Source organism: Eucalyptus grandis, chromosome 6, assembly GCF_016545825.1.
Source record: "Eucalyptus grandis isolate ANBG69807.140 chromosome 6, ASM1654582v1, whole genome shotgun sequence".
In the NCBI taxonomy this organism is placed as follows: domain Eukaryota; kingdom Viridiplantae; phylum Streptophyta; class Magnoliopsida; order Myrtales; family Myrtaceae; genus Eucalyptus; species Eucalyptus grandis.
This window is the reverse complement of record NC_052617.1, coordinates 49,828,054-49,847,743: the sequence shown is the minus strand read 5'-3', so window position 1 is coordinate 49,847,743 and position 19,690 is coordinate 49,828,054. Positions and strand designations below refer to the sequence as shown.

The 19,690-nt window shown below is 39.9% G+C and overlaps 2 protein-coding genes and 2 non-coding genes across 4 annotated transcripts; 2 read left to right on the top strand and 2 right to left on the bottom strand.

Moving 5' to 3' along the window:
• Positions 1-3,719: 3,719 nt before the first annotated feature.
• TRNAQ-UUG lies at positions 3,720-3,791 on the bottom strand. The gene has a single exon. It is a non-coding gene; the product is annotated as a tRNA-Gln (tRNA).
• Positions 3,792-5,441: 1,650 nt separating this feature from the next.
• On the top strand, positions 5,442-5,526 carry TRNAM-CAU. The gene is given in 2 exon segments: positions 5,442-5,479; positions 5,491-5,526. It is a non-coding gene; the product is annotated as a tRNA-Met (tRNA).
• A 3,287-nt stretch (positions 5,527-8,813) lies between these two features.
• Positions 8,814-11,261, top strand: LOC104452190 (photosystem II 22 kDa protein, chloroplastic). The gene is made up of 4 exons (XM_010066699.3): positions 8,814-9,302; positions 9,441-9,554; positions 10,413-10,653; positions 10,858-11,261. The coding sequence occupies exons 1-4, from the start codon at positions 9,078-9,080 to the stop codon at positions 11,103-11,105; spliced, it is 828 nt and encodes a 275-aa protein (XP_010065001.2). The 5' UTR covers positions 8,814-9,077; the 3' UTR covers positions 11,106-11,261.
• A 418-nt stretch (positions 11,262-11,679) lies between these two features.
• LOC104450506 (small glutamine-rich tetratricopeptide repeat-containing protein) lies at positions 11,680-17,605 on the bottom strand. The gene is made up of 9 exons (XM_010065088.3): positions 17,183-17,605; positions 16,343-16,608; positions 15,641-15,814; positions 14,894-14,960; positions 14,545-14,644; positions 13,615-13,778; positions 13,052-13,098; positions 12,916-12,963; positions 11,680-12,435 (listed from the first exon to the last, which is right to left on the bottom strand). The coding sequence occupies exons 1-9, from the start codon at positions 17,256-17,258 to the stop codon at positions 11,923-11,925; spliced, it is 1,455 nt and encodes a 484-aa protein (XP_010063390.2). The 5' UTR covers positions 17,259-17,605; the 3' UTR covers positions 11,680-11,922.
• Positions 17,606-19,690: the final 2,085 nt, after the last annotated feature.

Here is a 19,690-nt window from a genome sequence, read left to right as displayed (position 1 = left end):
AATGATGGAAATTAGATGTAGGCTCAGAGAGACACACTCAAATAGTGTGATCGGTTCTTTTTAAAACATATGCAAAGTGATCCCTCATTTTCCCACTCCAACCACTCACGGACGGGACTATATGATTCCATTGAACTTAGATGTAGTCATAATGCTGTGCAAATTAAAGCAAAGTTCAGTCTTTCCTTTTCAACAAGGAGGAATATTTTAAACAAATCCCAATAATCGATAGTGCTTTGTTTAAAAAAGAAGAAGTTGTATATGGCCAAAAAAATGTTAGGAAAGAGAATACTTGAAATTTGACCTGTACCACTGAAAAAAAAAAGAACAAGCCAATAATAATAAAAAGAGCAATGAATCTCTGGAACTATTTTTTTCTTTACAGTAAAAAGCAGAATGCTCACTTCAAACTGGAGGTGTGCATAAGAACTGGGAACCACTTGACTACCCAAAATCGGATAGGACCAAAACTAGCGGTTTCCATGGGGATTGGTTCGGTTGAGTATTGATCCAATTCCCGGTTCTAGGTGTGGAATCGCATGCCCGCTCGCCCACTTGGAAAAAGAAATTTCATCTCAATTACTTAATTATTCTATAGTTTTTTGACCAAATATATACGTACATATATGCATATTTGTAGTTATTTGACATTATTGATTAATTTTGCCTCTTGGATGTGTAATAGGATTAACCTCTTACCTTCTTCTTCTTTTCATTTTAATAATCCATTTACTTACTTTATCAACCAAAACAAAATAAACAAACGTAGTGGAAGGAGAGAGCTAATTGAAGATGTCCATAAGAGCCAACGGTTCGTTTTAGTCTCTCCTTAGCCATTTCCACGATTAAATTAGGTTGACATTGAAAAAAGATGAATTAAGCGATTAATCTTTTAACTTCTATGGAGGTTAGGACTTTTAACATGGAGTCTAATTCTCTATATGTTTTCGATGTTGGGAAAGCTTAAGAGGATCACACCATGACTTTCGAGAAATTAAGTTTTTAGCTAACAAGTATTGTCTATTCGTTTTGCCTTATAGCTTTCAATCTTTAATTAAAATCAATAGCTCGCAATCCAATTCAAATATAAGACCAAACAAGCTTTGTAGGGACTGGAGATCAGTTCTATGGACCCACTCGAGAACTGGACTAGATTGGCAGTTTGGTTCCTAAGTTAGATCTATCAAATAAACAAATGAATCTCGATTCCAATTTTTCTAAACCGATCTTTAGTGAGTGGTTCTCGGTTCCAAGGTGAGAACCACCTACCTAAACAATACTCACTCCTGTTCCAAATAGAAATATCTCTAAATCAACATGATGAATAGTAGGTAAGAGAGAGAGCATCGTTTGTTTGTTCGAAGCTCATGACTGCTATTGGTGACTAATGGCCGGCAGATTAGGGCTAAGATGGAAGATGCAGAGGTTGCACTCCGTTCGTGTGGGAGGGTGGATGGAAGAATAGAATAACGATTGGCATGGAGGAAAGGACAAAGGATAAGTGAGACTGTGAGGACGAAGAAAGAAAGAAAAACCCTAACTTTAGAAAGAAAAGAGACAATTCTCATTGCAACTAAGTAATAAAAAGGTAATTTTTTAAGTATAAAAAGGGTACTTTTTTCATATATATGAAATAAGGCAGGATAGGACAGTACCATATCTTTTATCTATTCCCATCCCTATCTTAGGACAAGGAACAACCATTTCTTCCCCATTCCCGTCACTCGCCTCGCACTGAGTGGGGCAGTGCAGCCTAGGCCCTAAATGAGGCCGACTTGACGAGTTCCGGCAAGGTGGGGACACTTTTACCATTATTTAAGGCTTTATATGTTTCGTAAAAAATAAAAGATTTGGAAAATATTTTCATAAAAATATTTCTCACATCACTTACAAAATGAGTGAATAAAAATATTTTCATTATTCACGAGAATATTTAAACATATATTGTTGTTGATAATTCTCCGTTTGTTTCAAAGAAAATGTATCATCTCTAGAAAACATTTTCTAAAAAGTCATTTATTGGAAAAATTACTTTACTTTCCGGCGTTTGGTTAAGATCTAAAAAGACGCGGAAAATATTTTTTGTCATTTGAAAAAGGAAAATATGTTCAAGTAATTATATAAAACAATCATTTTTTCATAATTTTTTTTTTATATTTTTATTTTTATTTTAAAAAAAATTATTAAGGCTTCACTTGTTTCACTTGAATTTTCCAGCTTTTGGTACATGGAAAGTAAACCATTCATAGGAAAAACAATTTCTCTCAAATAATAGGGATTGACAATGCCCGAGTTTGCTGAATATGTCAATCTCCTGAGTTCTTTGGACGCAGAGGACGATTCGGAGCCGCTAATGGAGCTTCGGGAGGTGACGGTTCATTAGACAACCGAGCGAGAGAGAGAGAGAGAGAAGTCGTTTTCCAGGATAGAGAGAGCGGTAGAGGATGAATCGAAGCCGCCAATGGGGCATCGATAGGTGACGGTGGGGTTCGGGGAGGTGACGATGTAGGCTACCATCAAGTGGAGGCAGAGGCAACGGCAGCATGGTTCATGAGTAGGGAGGTGCCTTGGCAGCGGAAATAGAGAAAGAGCAAAGCAGAGGTCGTGAAGAGGGAAGGGAAAATCTGAGCATCAATGGAGAGGTACCGAGGGTGATTTTTTTTCTATCTCCATAATGGAGCTAATTTAACAGGGGAGAGAGAAAGAGAGTTTGCGATAAATTTTGAATATTTTTCCCCATGGCTCGAATTGACACGTGTCAGTCACTAATTGGTTTCTTATATATCTCACATAGCATATTAACCTCAACTAGTACTTTCTTCATATCCTAGAGTTTAATGATGTAGGTAGGCCGCCAACCTATAGATATCTTACCTAAAGACTAAATTTCATTGCCCATTTAATAGATCTAAGGAATCTCCTTAGATTAATGATATGGCAAACTCTTGTCTACGTTATTTTTTCATATCTACCAATATTTTTGCTAGTAGGCATTATATCTTCTTGAAATCCTTTGAATTCATAACGGTATTAGGATGTCATGAATTTGAGTGAATTGTTACACTATTGAACAGTCTTGATCAACGTACTTTCTTTTCTTGATCATTGAATTCTATTTAATATGCAATCGATGTTATTTCAAGGTTTGGCCTTTTAATCTCGCACTAATGGTTAATGTTGTGTGTTGTGCTCTCTTTGCTAACCGTCTTCAGCATATCAACTTTCTTACACAAGTCCAACGAGATGATTTATCATGTTTTCTCCTTATTTAAAGGATCACTGTTACTAGAGCGGAATTTCAACGTAATTTGTCATAAATATCTCTTATGAAACATTTGCGAGTTCGATCCCCCTCCATCCACCGAGTGCAACCAATTCCTCATGAGCCACTTGCCTAGACAAAACCCATGACTTAAATGGGGTAGCGGGGAGTTTATGGATCTCATTGAATGGTTGGACAAAACCCAAATCAAACCCGTAAAAAAAAAAAAAATCTACAGTTCAGCACGATATTATACATAATGTATTACATGTGATTTTTCTTTTTGGCTCAAAATGGAAGCCAAGAACTTAGATTGAGAATGAACAAATGAAGTTTTAAAAAAATCTACAGTTCAGCGCGATATTATACGGATTTTTCTTTTTGGCTCAAAATGGAAGCCAAGAACTTAGATTGAGAATGAACAAATGAAGTTTCGCTCAAAAAGAGCGAGTGAGAGAGGTCCCACCGGGAGTCGAACCCAGGTCGCTGGATTCAAAGTCCAGAGTGCTAACCACTACACCATGGAACCTCACTTGTGTGCGCGAGTTGAGATATTAACATCTAATTAATAATTAAGCTTTTGTCCCTTGCAGTTGTCTAAGATGCGCGATGATTTGCAAAAATTAGACGGAATTTGGTACGGATACTTTCTTTATCTTTGTGAGTAATCGTATCTCGATAGGGTCCAAGGAGATGTAGTTGCTCTAACTTTGTTTTTTTCTTTTTCTTTTTTTTTACCATATGGCCTTGGTCTCACAAGGCTGCGTTTGTTTTGTATTTTTTTTTTTTTTTAAACACTTTTTCTGTTTTTGTTCTTTTGTTAAAAACAAAGAAAAGAAAACAAAGAAACACAAATTTTGTGTTTCTTGTTTTCAAACACTTTTTAGAAATACTTTTTTCTTTTTCTTTTTCTCTTATTTTCTTGTTCTTTTTCTTTTGGTGGTCGCGGCCTCGGCGAGGCCGGCGACCAGCCGCGAGGCCGGCGGCCTCGCCCGGCCACGGCGAGGCCGAGGCTCGCCGTAGCCTGGGCGAGGTCGGCCTCGCCATGGCTAGCGAGCTCGAGCTCGCCCAGATCCGGCGAGGCCGACCTCGCCCGGCGGCGGCGAGCCTCGGCCTCCGCCGAGCCACCGCCGAGCGACGCCGAGCCGGCGGTGGCTCGGCGAGGCCGAGGCTCGCCGGCCGGGCGAGGTCGGCCTCGCCGGATCTGGGCAAGCTCGAGCTCGCCCGACCATGGCGAGGCCGAGCTCGCCCGACCATGGCGGCCGAGCCTCGCCGGCACAGCGAGCTCGATCTCGCCCGGATCCGGCGGCGAGGCCGACCTCGCGGCGGCGGCCGGGCGAGCTCGATCTCGCCCAGATCCGGCGAGGCCGACCTCGCATCGGCCCGGGCGAGCCTCAATCTCGCCCAGATCCGGCGAGGCCGAGCTCGCCCGGCGGCGGCGAGCCTCGGCCTCGCCGGATCGGGGCGAGCCTCGTCGCCGCCGGGCGGTGGCCCGGCGGCCGCGCCTCGCCCGCCGGCGGGGCGAGCTCGGCCTCACCGGATCAAGGCGAGGCCGAGCCCTCGCCGCCGGTCGCCAGGCCAAAAGAAGAAAAAAATGAAAAAGAAAAAAAGGAAAAATAAGAAAAAAATAGAAAAATAAAAGAAATAAAAAAAATTATCCAAATTTACCAAACATGTTTCTATTTATTTTTGTTCGGAACAAGTTTACCAAACGCGTTTTTGTTCGAGAAATTGTTAAGAAGAAACACTTTTTTCTATTTACATTCCTGGAACAATTTTTAAACAAGTAAACGTTAAACAGCGCTCTAATTCTCCACGTCGAAGCTTGTGGAGCCTATGCAAACATTTAAATTCTAATAAGAGAAAGCATGCGCGAACATTTATAGCTATTATTTTAACCATAATAGAAAAGTCACTATCGATGTAAAAAAAAAAAAAAAAAGGAGGAATATATTAACACTAAAATGGGATGTTTTGATGAGAAAAAATAGTAGAATAATAAGTCATTAGACAATAAATAGGGTATCCTCGTACCCACATTCAGGTAAAATTATTTCATGCTTAGTCTTTTTACAAGGCGCCCCTATAAAAAAGTAATCCTGCAAATTCGTCTCGTTACGCGAGTGAATGAGAAACACATTTGAGTCAATAATACTTTTTTAACAAATAGGACACAAAAGGGGTGGTGGCGCAGTTGGCTAGCGCGTAGGTCTCATAGCTTCTGAGTTATCCTGAGGTCGAGAGTTCGAGCCTCTCTCACCCCATTCCCCCTTTTTCCTATTTATTTGTTTTATTTTTTTGTTATGGTAAATGGTTTGCGAAATACACGACCAAAACTATCCCACTGCAAATACCAAATCAGCTGGTTTTGACGATGCCGGTACATTCCTATCGCAATTTATGCCCGTTTGCCCTTATTAGTAATTTTCAGTTATGTCTGCAAAGTAACATTGGTGTCAATGTATGGATTGAATTTAGTTTGCCATCTCATACTTGGATTTTCTCTGGCTTTTTTATGTTGGGACGTGCATTCAATGAATATTTTTTTATGTTCTTTGTAACAATAAGGTGTTCGAACTCTCCAAGCATTTGACTGACCAAAAAAAAAAAAAAAAAAAAAACTCTCCAAGCATTTATTAACTTCTCATCAAGTAATTATGACTGTTTCTGTCATTCTAGATATACTGAGCGATCCCCATATAATAAAAAAAAGTGTGGTGATTTCGAGTCGAGGCCTTTAAGCGTGCGAGAAGGACACAACCGCCATTTAAGTCATCATTCCGGTCTGATTACCAGTTGAGCGGGCAATCGTCTTCCTTGTTCACTAAAGCATTGGTTGGTCGACAAAGCTAGTTGCAGAAGCTTGGGCTGGACAGCACATGCCAGGTCGTTGGGCCAAAGCCCATCATCGCAAAACAAGACTGCTTTGGGCCACCACCTATGTAGCACCGACACGGACACGCGACACGCGACATGACACGACACGACATGACACGCCGACACATCATTTCCAAAAAAATAGAGAATTTCGACACGTTTTAACACGTTATATATTAAATATATACTTTTATATATAAATGCAAAAATAATAAAAAAAAGAGCATATAATTAATTTATACTAAAAATATTAATCTAACATTTGTTAATATCATTCATTGTTTTAATTTGATAGAGATTAAATGAGAAATTCAAAAATTGCAAACACAAAAGAGTAAATTTGAAGGAACGTGTCTTGTTAATATCATTCATTCTTACACTTGTCAGAGATTAGTGAAATTTCTTATGGTCCCAGATAAAGTTTGGAGTTTATAATATAGAGTGGCTTGGAGCTCCTCTACAAAACAAGGTTTGAGAAAAATAAAAATCTAGGACAAGAGAAATAACTAAATTCACCACAGAAAATGTGAGAGATAACTTGCAAGCTACTGACATAGACCAAAAAAGATAACTCACAAGCGACGCCTGTGAGAGGCAGAAAGAAGTAAAAGAAAATCGCAACTTTAAGTCTACAAGGGTGGCGGAGCGACACTAGCAAGAAGAGGGACGTTCCATCGTCACTCATGGGAAGGTCAAAACATATAAGTGAGAAACTTGAGAGTGAGAATTTTTTCTTTCCCCTTTATTTTTGTTATTTTCATTTTTTTATATATTTATATTTTGACTCCTCAAGTATTGAATTTTTTTAAAATTGACCCCGTGCATGTCGGAATTTCGGACTCGCGTGTCGGAGCGTGTTGGAAAGAGTTGACCAAGTATCAAATTTCCCGACATTCGTTGACCGCGTGTCGGAACGTGTGTCGAACGTGTCGGACACGTGTTGGAATGTTGGACACGATACAAAGGTTTTGGAGAGTGTCGGTTTTTCTTAGGCCACCACACAGCGTCAACATTACCGACTCAACGTTGGTCAACGTCCAGTGCCATGTCGCAACGGCGGATCATTGTACAGAATCCTTTCCCCCGGTTGGGAATTTTCTAGTTGCAGCCAAGATGGTGCTCCTCAAGAACCCCAATTCAAGATATCACTTGATTCACAACATTCTATTACGGGCGTGCATGACAAAATTTTTAGAACATAAATCAATTTTTTTATCAGAAATTGATTTTTCAAATTTTATTCCTTGGATGAGTTTTTGGACAAAGAAACGTATTTGATAACAACTTAAAATTTTTGTTTCTGGAATATAAATTTGTTTAATAACAGAATAAAATTTCTATTTCTAAAGAGGCGGCGGCTTGCATCGTCCAATATCTAACAGCGAGCATCTACGAGCAGCGACGAAAACGAATGATGAGAAGAGTCTTCATTTTCCATTTTTATTTCTAAAATAGAAGAGCTATAATTTTAATTTCTGATTTCTGCTCCAGATTCACTTTTGGAATAGAAATTTATTGCAAAAATAGATAAATGAAATTGCGTTACTAAATAACTTTATATTCCAAACTTATTTGAGAAGTAGAAAAATAAAGAAATAGAGAAACAGAAACTTTGTTATGCATGTCTCTATACAACTCTTTTGAGGGCATGTATGTAGCAAACTTTGGGAATTTGAATAGGGAAAAATGACAAAGAGGGCCATATTATTCTGGCATGTTCAAGTGGATCCATGGACGGGTCACGATCAAAGCCTGTGGGACCTGCTACAGCAATGGGTACACACCTTGGGTCCAAAACCCATGTCGTTTTGCTTTGGGTTTTCTTCACCTTCTGAATTTATTTATTCATTTATTTTTCGAGGGAGTGCTTTCTGTGTGGTGGACATGTGCCACAGCTGGGCGGACTCTCCTCATTGTACCGTATCTCCCGCTGCTCCAACGACAGCGGAGATGTCCAATTTTCACATGTCCCTATAACACGTGTCCTCTTGTCAATCGCCCAATCCACATTATTACTGGACCGTATTTCTTTTTTTAATATTTGTCAAAATGAGAAAAATATTGGGCCGTTGTAATTAGAGGAGTAGTTTTGTGTGGATGCATTTGTTCTCTCTCTCTTTTTCAAGATAATCAACAAAATGAAGTTGTTTTATTCTTTCTTGAATTGATGAATTTTTTATTTATTTATAAATATTTAGTTTCACTTTGCCTAGCTTTCCTATTAAAGAGTGTCATGCCTTTAACAACCGATGTCAAAGTACATGACCCAATTGAATACATATTAAACTTCAATTGTCAGTCATGAAATCACATCTCAGAGTTTTATCATAACCTCTTTACATATTACCCATTAATAATTTTGTGATCATAAATCATTTTTTCTTGAGATAAGACGTTTCATCACGTTAACTATTTGATACGCGCAACGATAATAGATCTTTTGTCATTAGAACTGATAATTAGGGGGCAGACGGCTCTGGTTGAGTCACGTCGAGCTCCTTCGCAAGAGTACAAAGCTCTAAACTTGTTTTGGAGCCATGGTCTCGGGAGAAAGGAGCAACCTCTTCCTGCCGAGTGCCACGTTCAACAGGGGACCACAGTCAGCAAATCTGGTGTCCATGGTTTTATACCGTGCATGCCTCATTTTTTTTTTCTCGTGAAAATGCTTTGGAACCTCAAAAAATGATCTCCACAAAGCGCGAACTACAGCAGGGGGAGACGTGGTCGCTCTATTCGCCCGTCGCTAGATCTCGCAACCATATCCTCAATATCTCTATCGTGCAAAGCTCAAGCCCCTCCCCCCCTCCCCTCTCCTCATATTAAACTAACCATCCCCCATTTTCAGCACATTCCCAAAAATATCAGTAGACAGAGAGCGTTTGTGTGTGTGTGTGTGAGAGAGAGAGAGAGAGAGAGAGAGGGAGCTGCAGAAGAGAGGATGGCACAAACCATGATGCTCATGCCAAGTGTCTCCGGACACTCGGTGGACTTGAGGACGCCCGATCGTCTGCTCCAGTTCCAGATCCAAAGACTGAGGCCTACCTCATCTTCTTTCTCGCGGAGCCTCCTGTACAACCCGCTTCCTTCGCCTGCGGCTTCTTCTCATCGCTCCTCTCCAGTTTTCGCTCTCTTCAAGTCCAAGACCAAGGCCCCTCCTAAGAAGGTCCCTCTCTCTCTCTCTCTCTCTCTTCCTTCTCTTTTCGCTTGTCATGTTTGAATTTGGTTTATAGAGATGAGGGTCTGAATCTTGAACGCGAATCTTGTTCTGGGCTTTGTGCTGTTTTTTTTGTGTGGTCGATAGGTGGTGAAGGAGAAGCCGAAGGTGGAAGATGGCGTTTTCGGGACGTCTGGCGGGATTGGTTTCACCAAAGAGAACGAGCTCTTCGTGGGTCGTGTCGCTATGATTGGCTTTGCTGTGAGTTCCCTCTCTTTTTCTTCTGCTCTTGCTCAAAGTGATTCGGCACTTTCCAGTACATGCATGAGCATATATGTCTCTCTTGATGACCGACCGAGTTCTAGAATTGAATTGAGAGGTGGCTTTTAGCATTTTACACGGGTTATCTTGGCTCTGACAATGGAAAACCGTGGTATACTGCGATTGTTTAATGGAGTTGATTTCATGTCGAGATGGTAAGTATAGGTCAGTGACGTTGAAAGACTGTATATTAACCATTCTGGCTAGTACAATGGAGGATACTCGGTAGGTTCATTGTTTTCCGTTTATTCTCGTTTTTCCTTTTTATGGCAGCTTCAGCATATAAGTTATTAACAGGACAATATTCGGCGTAGGCAAGGTTAAAATAGCAAAATGGGGAGAAAAAAGGGGTAGTCGTTTGGGGTTCAATATGCTAATCAGTGTAACTACATAGTTCCGGGGCAATGCAACATGTATCGCTTACTACGAAGCATTTTACTAATTGGCACAACAATAAACGTGTGTTATATATGAATAAAGGTTCATCTTTTCAACACATGAAAATTACCCACATTCTATGAGCGTGACTTCAAAACCGCTCAACAAAAGTTCGTCCCATCATTCAGTGGATACGCAGTTTGGAAAAGTTTTACATTACGTTTAGCATCTCTTATAGTGCTATCCTTTGTCGGACTGCCGAGAATTAAACAAAGAACTTTTGCCCTACAGGATTAATAAGTTAAAAGGTAAAAGTAAATGAGTATATCTTGTCAGGCGTATGCACACACACACACACACACTCATAAGACTTTCCCAATGTGCAATGCATCATATGAAGTCTTTGGAAACTATGTTCAGGCATCCTTGCTAGGTGAGGCAATTACAGGGAAAGGAATTCTTGCACAGTTGAACTTAGAGACTGGTGTCCCCATTTATGAGGCTGAGCCTCTCCTGCTTTTCTTCATCCTCTTCACATTGCTTGGAGCCATTGGAGCTCTCGGAGACCGTGGACGGTTCGTTGACGACTCGGCTGGGATCGAGGGGGCCGTGATCCCTCCCGGAAAAGGTTTCCTCTCGGCACTAGGTCTTAAGGAAGGAGGTATGTAGCGGCATCTTTCTGTTTTATTTGTTTTTAACAGTTTGGCAGGTGGGGATGATTTGGAATGAAAAATCGTGCTTATTCCGCTATGATATCTTTGACGCGTCCACTAAAATAGTTAACTAATTTGGAGAATTTACGGATTCCATGAACACAAAAGTGTGCTTAGCTCCTGAAAATGTTTGCTGTCATCTCGTGTGCAAGGTCCATTGTTCGGGTTCACAAAGGCGAATGAGCTCTTTGTCGGAAGATTGGCTCAGCTCGGGTTCGCCTTCTCTTTGATCGGCGAAATCATCACTGGAAAGGGAGCTCTAGCTCAGCTAAACATCGAGACTGGAGTGCCCATCAGTGAAATCGAGCCCCTCGTGCTGTTCAATGTCCTCTTCTTCTTCATCGCTGCGCTGAACCCTGGAACGGGCAAATTCCTGACCGACGAGGATTTAGAAGATTAAGACAAACCTTCGGGCACAGAGTGTGGTGTTATTCGAAATTTGTAAGTCTTGATAATACTGTTAACTGAAGCAGTCGTTTACAGCATCTCTGAAGAGCCGATAGTACGAGCCACATTTGAAGTTCCCTCAGCCCTCAATTTCACTGGGTTGGTCAAAGAGTTGCATTAATCGTAGGGCATGAAAAAATACACGATTTTCAGAAAGCTATCTAAGTAAAAGCTTCGACTTTCTGGCGCTCTTCAGATAGTTCCGGTCATAATTTGAAATCTTGGAGTATCACCTCTCCATCTCGAATTTTACCAACACCAACTAAAGGCTAACATTCGATTAATTGTAGAAAACGACTAACAGAAAATGAAGTCGAAGCCTAATGCACCAGTATCAGACGTGCGCTTCTGCTGGTGACAAGATGCTGTCGTACTGGCAAAACGTCGGGGCATCAAAGATTTCGAAGACCACGATTTTGAAGTACGAGGTTTGCCCAAAATCACTGGTAATCATCAGTAACTAAATGAACCTGAAGAGCCACTAGGGACTGCGAGGCTACAACTAGAAGTAAAAGTGAGAAGCCACATGAGAAAGACTGAGTTGGCTCATATTATGAAAATATGAAATGTTCTGCATTGATAAAAGCTCCTCCTTTGAACCAAAAACAAAAAAAGCTCTTCAGGAAAAACTGAAAGCTAAGTTAACCTATGATGACGGTCAATCAATCTGTAATCATGGATGAAAAATCCACATACAATCTACAAGTCAGAATAAGGCAAAAAGGAAAAAAGAAAATTACATCGACAGTACTTAGACATGAATCAATGCATCAGCTAGGAGCAGATCTTCCATCAGCTCCATCTTGTGCGTTTTCACGGGAAGCTGTGCCTGTGAACATCTCCATAACACTTCTCAATGCCCCTGATATATCCTCAGGCATGTTTTCACCCACATTCAGATTGATGTTCCCACCAATTCTTATCTCAGGCCCGGTAAGTTCAGGGTCACCACTCCCTTCTCCTTGGGAATGTTGTTCTTGTCCTTGGTATGCAGTTGAACCCCAGTTTGAGAACATGTTAGACAAGTTCACAGGAATGGCATTAGGGTCAAGCGGGAAAGAACCAAATGGAGGTGGAGCAGCCCGACTTTCTGATCCACTGGAAGATTGGCTGTTAGATTCATTCCCAGCCATATTCATGAACATGTTAGCAAAATTTGCAGGAATAGTGCTAGGATCAAAAGGAAAGGATGTAAAAGGCGGTGGAGTAGGATGGCTTCTCGATCCACTCGTAGATTGGCTACTAGATTCTTCTCTAGTATGGTTAGACGAACTAGCATCCCGCTGCAGCAAAGGCCAAGATTATTCTTAGTAGATGTAAAATAAAGTTTAACGGTACAAAAAGCGGCTTCAAATGACAATGAGCAAAGACATGAAAGTAATGCTGGTAAAAGGAACCTAGAGAGGTACACTAAGCTACTCCAAACAAGCATCCAGAAAGCACTTTGCATAAGCTGAGAAGATGATTAGAGCACAAATATTAAAACCAATACACCCAAGTAGCTTGTTGCACCTCATGGAAATTGAATCATGGAAGTGCTAGAAGAGAGAACTTTATGATAAGACCAGGTCATTGACAGAAGCACTTCCCGGGGCAGCAGGCAAGAAGCAATCGATTGCCAAAGTTGGCAAAAACCATATCTTCACTCACTACATTATATCTCCTCATTGCCAGGGAGCCAATACTCAACACTGAAGAACCAATTGAGAGGGGCACTTAACTTAGACAGACCAGGATAATGGAAAATTAGAATTTCATATTACCTGGTTACGTTCTCTCCACCGCAATTCTTCCAATTTCTGCTCGGCAACCTATAGTCCAACAGGATATTGTTAGAGAGAGAAAGTGGGGGGCAGAGAGAGAGGGAGGGGAGAGTGGGGGAGGGAGAGCTAACCCAACCCGAATATTCTCTTTGACAAATTCATTGTTTGGATCGAGTTGCAACACTGCATATGTTATGCAACATTGATCAATAAAATGTTGAAATAAAACAGATAGAACACACTCATTGACCAATAATGCCATTCACCAGCAGAAAAATTTGAGTGAGACATTAACCTAACAGAAGTCCAAGTATTCTTTTTTTTTTTTTTAGATGATAAGGAATTTATAAAATTAGGAGAGCATGGCAGCAATACAGGAAGCATATAATCAGACATCACATAAGGCAGTCCAAGAAGTTTTAACAATATGTCACACTGGCACGGTCAAGGAATTGCAGCTCTTATCCAAACATTTGTCATTTCATCGAAGGGAAAATATAGAGAACAATCACTTGAGCATTGATGAGACACCAAGTTACATCATGCCTCTTTTGATAAATAACGAATTTGCATATATTTAAACTATTCAGTGAATCCAAATTCTGAACACCTCCTGCCATTAAAATACTAGGATCCAATAAATGAATATAAAATGAGAACACTGAGGACTGATGGGTGTAAAAGGAGTATTGAGCCTACCTTTCTTAAAACCTTTATCAATAGAGTCAGCATACTTCCCCAGAGCAAAATATGCTGTACCCAAACGGCTATATGCCTTTGAATAATTTGGGTCAATCTCTAGAGATTTATGACAGTCTTTGATTGCATCATCGTACTTGCCAATCTGAGTATAACCAGCCGCCCTGTCAGGTATTTAGATAATTCATTTAATCAAGAGTGACAAGAAGTTACCCATGGGATACCCTATATGGTGCTTTTTCCCGATCACTTATCATAGTTAAATTCCAGTTCAACAAAATATTCAAGCCACTCCAGCATTTTTATTTCTCATGTGAGTAGTTCTTCCAAACAAGCCACTTCAGCATTTTCTTGACCTAAGTTGAATTGTTTGCATTCTCCGTCTGTTAGCATTCAGAACTCAAATTTCATTTGAGAGAGATTCCAATTTCTTGCAACCAAAATAATGCCACAGGAAAATTCATTATCTTGAGTCTATATTACTACTTTAACTCCATGAACAAAACAACAGAAAATAAGGTGTGGGAAACTTAAATGGTAACCAGCCAGTATGCCAAACTCATAGACAAGAACACAAGTAATCCATCCTATCAAACAATTAAATGATGTTTTAAATGGTGGTTGTTCATGAGAACATCCAATTCCCTGAAAAATCTTGCCCTAACACAAGCCCTGCTACCACTGAAATTCATAACATGATTATGTCAAAATAGCTACAGAACTATTACATGCATTCGGTCAAAAAATAATTTGTTGAGAACATCTTATGCATTACCACATTCACAATCCTCTAACAGTGTCCAAAAGCCACATGTACTAGAATCACAAGGTACTGCCTTTGGCAGCATATTATGCAATACTAATTTTAACAATTGAAAAGCAACAGGAACATAGTTACACAACAATATAATCTCATAAGTATTGCTGCACCTGTTACTGTAATAGACAGCATTATTTTCACGAAGTGCAATGGCACAAGTGTACAACTCAATTGCATCAGCATATAGCTTTGACTGCATGGCCTTGTTGCCTGAGGAAAAAAAAAGTCACAACAGCTTGTAACTAGCTCCAAAACCACATCATTCCAGTCAGTTTAATATTAATTATGGATCACTAGAGACAAATAAAACAGGGCAACGTATTTTTATACTCTCCCAAGTGATACTCAGTCTCTCTTGCTAGCTCTCGTATCTAAATCGGAAGGATAAAATTAATATCAACTTTCAAGTTCTTGCTGTAAACACAAAATATGAGTCAAAATGAGAAAAACTATTATTACCTTGTGATTTCAAGGTCTCTGCCAAACTCGTTTTGTTGTATTGCTGGCATCTAGATCCTTCCATCTCCTGATAGGTAATGTGAAATATTTTATTGAGAAAAGGTCCAGATGTAGAAAAATAGACAGAATCTAGATCAAGGGGGAAAACCTACGATAATTCGCAAATCAAGTGACCAAGAACAACATATTACTTAAAAGGGAAAATTACAGAAATAGTCATCGAACTTTGGCCCAATGTGCAATGTGAATTCACATACCAAAAGTCTAGGGACCACATTGAACAAATAAAAGTTCAGGGACCACATTGCAACATTGGGCTAAATTTCAGGGACCATCTGTTTCATTTTCCCTATGTGAAGTGATGATAAATCAACTCCTAGGTCGCATGCAAGTCGGGTTGCACAATGTTTCCACAAAGAAGTAAAATCAGGTCACACCCGTGTTTTTTAAGCAATCAATTTTACCAAAGTCAACGATGATGCTAATACAAATGTGTTGGTTCGACCCATTCTGTTAATCAAAACCAAACCAGATTTACCTAGACTGGGAAACATGTGAGACTGGTTGAGGGCCAATAGTTCACCAACCAAGGGTAAGCATCATCAAACACTTTCCAAGGAAAATCACATGCATATGATAAAGAATGACTAAATTCATCATGAAGTTTAAATAACTCAATGCAGCTCAAATTCAGGTGAACCTATTCAATGCTACCATAAACTCCCACGAGAAGTCAGTACAACGTACATTTATAGCATTGTGAAATAGGCGAGTCACTTTGTCTAGTTGGCCCATGTCATCGTTCCCATCAGGAGTACACTTGAAAAAATGAACTTTCTCGAGTGCAGCAAAGAATTGCCCAAAGAGCTCATCTTTAGATGATTCTGTCAAAACATGATGTTCTCCTTCTTGAAGCCCATCCTGATCAAGCAAATAATGGAAAAGTAAAGTTAGAGAAAACCCAAAATAGACAAATGTGATAGCGTCATTTCCTTTAAAAATTTTGATTATTAACCCCCTTCCCCAACATATTGAAATTCACAGCCAGCCCCTCTTCTAGTATGAAGAGATGCATCAAGTCTCACAAACTTTACCTGAAATATCAGAAGAGCCCTGAAAAAATTTGATATTGAAGACAGAATTCCTTAGTTCTCACCTTTTAGATTCAAGAATAGATATTTCTGGATGCTCAAAACCTCCTACAACTTAGTAGGAAACCAGGGTGACCTGGGGACCCCCCAAGTGTAGAATTCAGAGCCCCCAATGGATATAGAGGTACCCATAGGTAAGATATCAAAGTAAAGTTGGCTATAAAAGATATCTAGCTTAAAAAAAAAAAAAAAAAAAAAACTTATTAAGGTTCTCTTGTAGATCTATACTCCTGGAAAATACGACAGCACATTCATAAGGAAGAAGTCAATAGGAATTGCAAGAAAAGATCAGCACGACCTTAGATGCCGATGATTTTAGTATATTTGGTCCACTAGAAGTTTGAGCAATGGACGAGCGAGGAACATTCTCAGGAATTCTTCCACTTTGAAGATACGAGTTGCTGTGTTGATGCTCACTCGAATGAAGAGATTTGAACATTTCAACTAGCAAATCAGGTCTAATTTGGTCGTCATCACTAGAAGACAAATCCACCTTAAAGGCCTCCGTTAGGCATTCTTTGGCCACTTCAAGACCTTCAACATTGACTCCGGGCGTGGGCTCAACTATTCCGAAGCAAGAAAAACAACAATCAAACGTGGAAATAAGCTTCGACAGCAATCCTAAGAAACGAGAATTCGCTCATGCGGATGGCGCTCGAACAATAATTCAAAAGGAGAATGGCACGAATTGCGCTCATTCTTGCTTCTTCCCCACAGAACACCATTAAGTTACAGAAAGAAAAAGCAGCATCGGCGTTCTCAGGCCAAACGATCCATGGAAATGCAGACGAAAAGATTGACCGTGTCGTAACTCGACAAGTTCAGGTCGCTCGTTAAGGGGCGCAGGCCACACCTACCTCTACCAAGAAACTTTTTTCTTACAGAAATACAAGAAAAACAACAACAACAACAACAACAAAAAGATTTCTTTTTGCTGTTCCCAGGACAACTCTTGCGAATTGCGCCTAAAGATCGCGTACCGCACTCGCACGGCAACCACCGGCAAATGTCGATCGGAGCGATTATCAGCCGTCGCAAGAGAAGTTATCGACTAAGAATGAGACCGGGGCATATGAAGAAGCAGAAGCAAGACGATTGCGCGCAATATCAATTCAGAGAGAGAGAGAGGGGGGGGGACCAGAGGAGAGGAAGTCGAGGAAAGCTCGGACGATGCGGCGGGAGGTGGGATCGTCGGTCTTCAATCTACCGCCCATCTCTCGCGAGCGGAACCTCAGGCCCCCACGCACTCACAGCGACCTCCCTTCTTCTTCTTCTTCTTCTTCTTCTTCTTCTTCTTCTTGCTGCAGGGGAGAAGCACGGACTGAGCAAGGGACGCAGCTCGCGCGACGCAGAAACTGCGAACCTCCTACTGTCCTAGCGAAAGGATTCGCGCGGATTGACCGGACGGAAACGACATACACGCCCGAACTCGAATCCGCCGATCGGATCATCAGACGGCCTCGCCTCCTGTGGGCCCTCGCCTACGGACGGTACGCAAGCTCCACGGCTGCGATGGCGGGCGGTTCGTCGCCCGATCCGCTAGAGCAGTCTACCTTCCCACGGGCGCACGGTGGTCCCGTCTGCACCCGAGCATGCCCGCAGAAAAATGTTCATGGGAGGACTTTTCTTTTTCTTTTTCTTTTTTCAAAATGGGAGGATTCTAGTCAGTTCAAGAAAAAAGCAAACATTTTCAAAGATATGCTTATTAATTGTCGGCAAGAAAATATGCTCTTTCTTATTTTGTCTAATGATTAATTTATTTTATATTCGCCAATAACTGCTTAACCTAAAAATATATCAAAGGGGGATTGCGATAACATCTTTGCCCGAGGATAAACAAAATAATGAAGTTAGTCATTATTTGAATATATTCTAATATTCTGAATGATTTCACTTGATTAAAAAGTACGCATTATTACATATAATATTAAGAAGATTTTTCTTACCAAACTAAAGGTGAAATTCAAATGGTAAATATTGGGAAGATAAATAGAAATAGGGAAGAAATAATTGGATAAATATAAACGGGACACAAATAAAATTATGCAAATGTTCTTCCTTAAGAGTTAGGATGTTGTAATAACCGTTTGAGTACTTGTAAAGTGAGTCAAGAACATGGAGTTTCTATATCGTTCCCTCTCTTTTTATTTTTCCCAATTTCTAATCTCCCATTATGGAATAAACAACACTTTCGCATTAATATTTATTAGCAGCATACCAGCATACATCAATTAAGAAATATTTAGAAAATTCACAATTATCAATATTGTATGAAATAAGAAAATGTTATGGAAACCAATTAAATTAGTGTAATGTTAAAAAAAAAAAAAAACAATTGATAGGAAGAGTTAAAAAAAATTATTATCTTGAATAATTGTCAAGTTAAAACATTAAGACTCATCAAAATTAATCTTATTTTGGATGACACAAGCACAATGAGTGAAAGATGTAAGAAAATTACTTCTTGCAAGAAGAATGACCAATTTCTTGCAAGTTGCAATTTAGAGTTCTACCTGTAACTCTTGATTGACAAACTTCAAGGGAGAGCTCGTTATTATGGAAAACATAAAAATTAAGAAATATCTTGAATTCAATTAACAAAATAAAAAGAAGCTGCTCTAGAGCAGATCATCAGCAACAATGCAAATCTACAACGTCAATTTAAGGCCACCACGGCATTGGCATCGTCGTGGCGTCCCCTATTTGCAACTACCTGCGATCTCGAGAGGGGATCGCCACGGCTTCGGGTTTAACAGTCCGAGCATCTCTCTTTCTCCGTTTTTTTTTATCTTTTACTATATTCAATCAGGGAGCTTTTTGAGTCTCAGTTAATTTATTAATGAGTTAAAAATGGATTTATCTCAAACTCATTTAAATCCAATTCCAACATATTGTTAAAGTTTTAAGCGACCTTCATTCCACTTGGTCATTAAATATAAGTCAAATCATTAAATATAAGTCAAAACATGAGTCCTATTTTACCAACTATTTTCAAGTGAGTGAACGATAAAGATCCGATTGTTCACTCTTTGATCTTTAATGAGGTCATATCCATCATTGAATCATATCACCATACAAAGACATGCAACGATTCAGCCAATCGACAAGTGATTCTCCAAGATAATTAGTAACTATGGGAAAATTACAAAAAAAGTCATAAATCTATTGTAATTGTACCAATTCAATCCTAATTTTTTTTTAACTAATTTAATCCTAAAACATTTTACAATTGTGTCAGTTGAATCTATCCAGCCAAAATTGGTCGATGCTAACATGGATGCCGACTAAGAATAGCTAACTAACAAATGCTGATGTGATAATTTTTTAATATTTTTTTGAATTTTTGAATTTTTTTCTCTTTTTTTCCCACCTTCTTCCTCGGCAGACCAACACGGCCCAAGGCGAGGGCTAGCGAGGCTCACCCCCGCTGGCCACTAGCGAAGGCGAGCCTCGCCTAGCAATGGTGGCCTCGTCAGCCACCAGCGAGGACCATCGCCAAATTTGGCAACAGTGACCTCGCCGTCACTAAGCGAGACTCGCCTTCACCAGTGATCAACGAGGCTGACTTTGCCGACCGACCAAAGAAAGAAGGTGGGAAAAAAAATTAAAAATTCAATAAAAATTTTAAAAATTCAATAAAAAATAT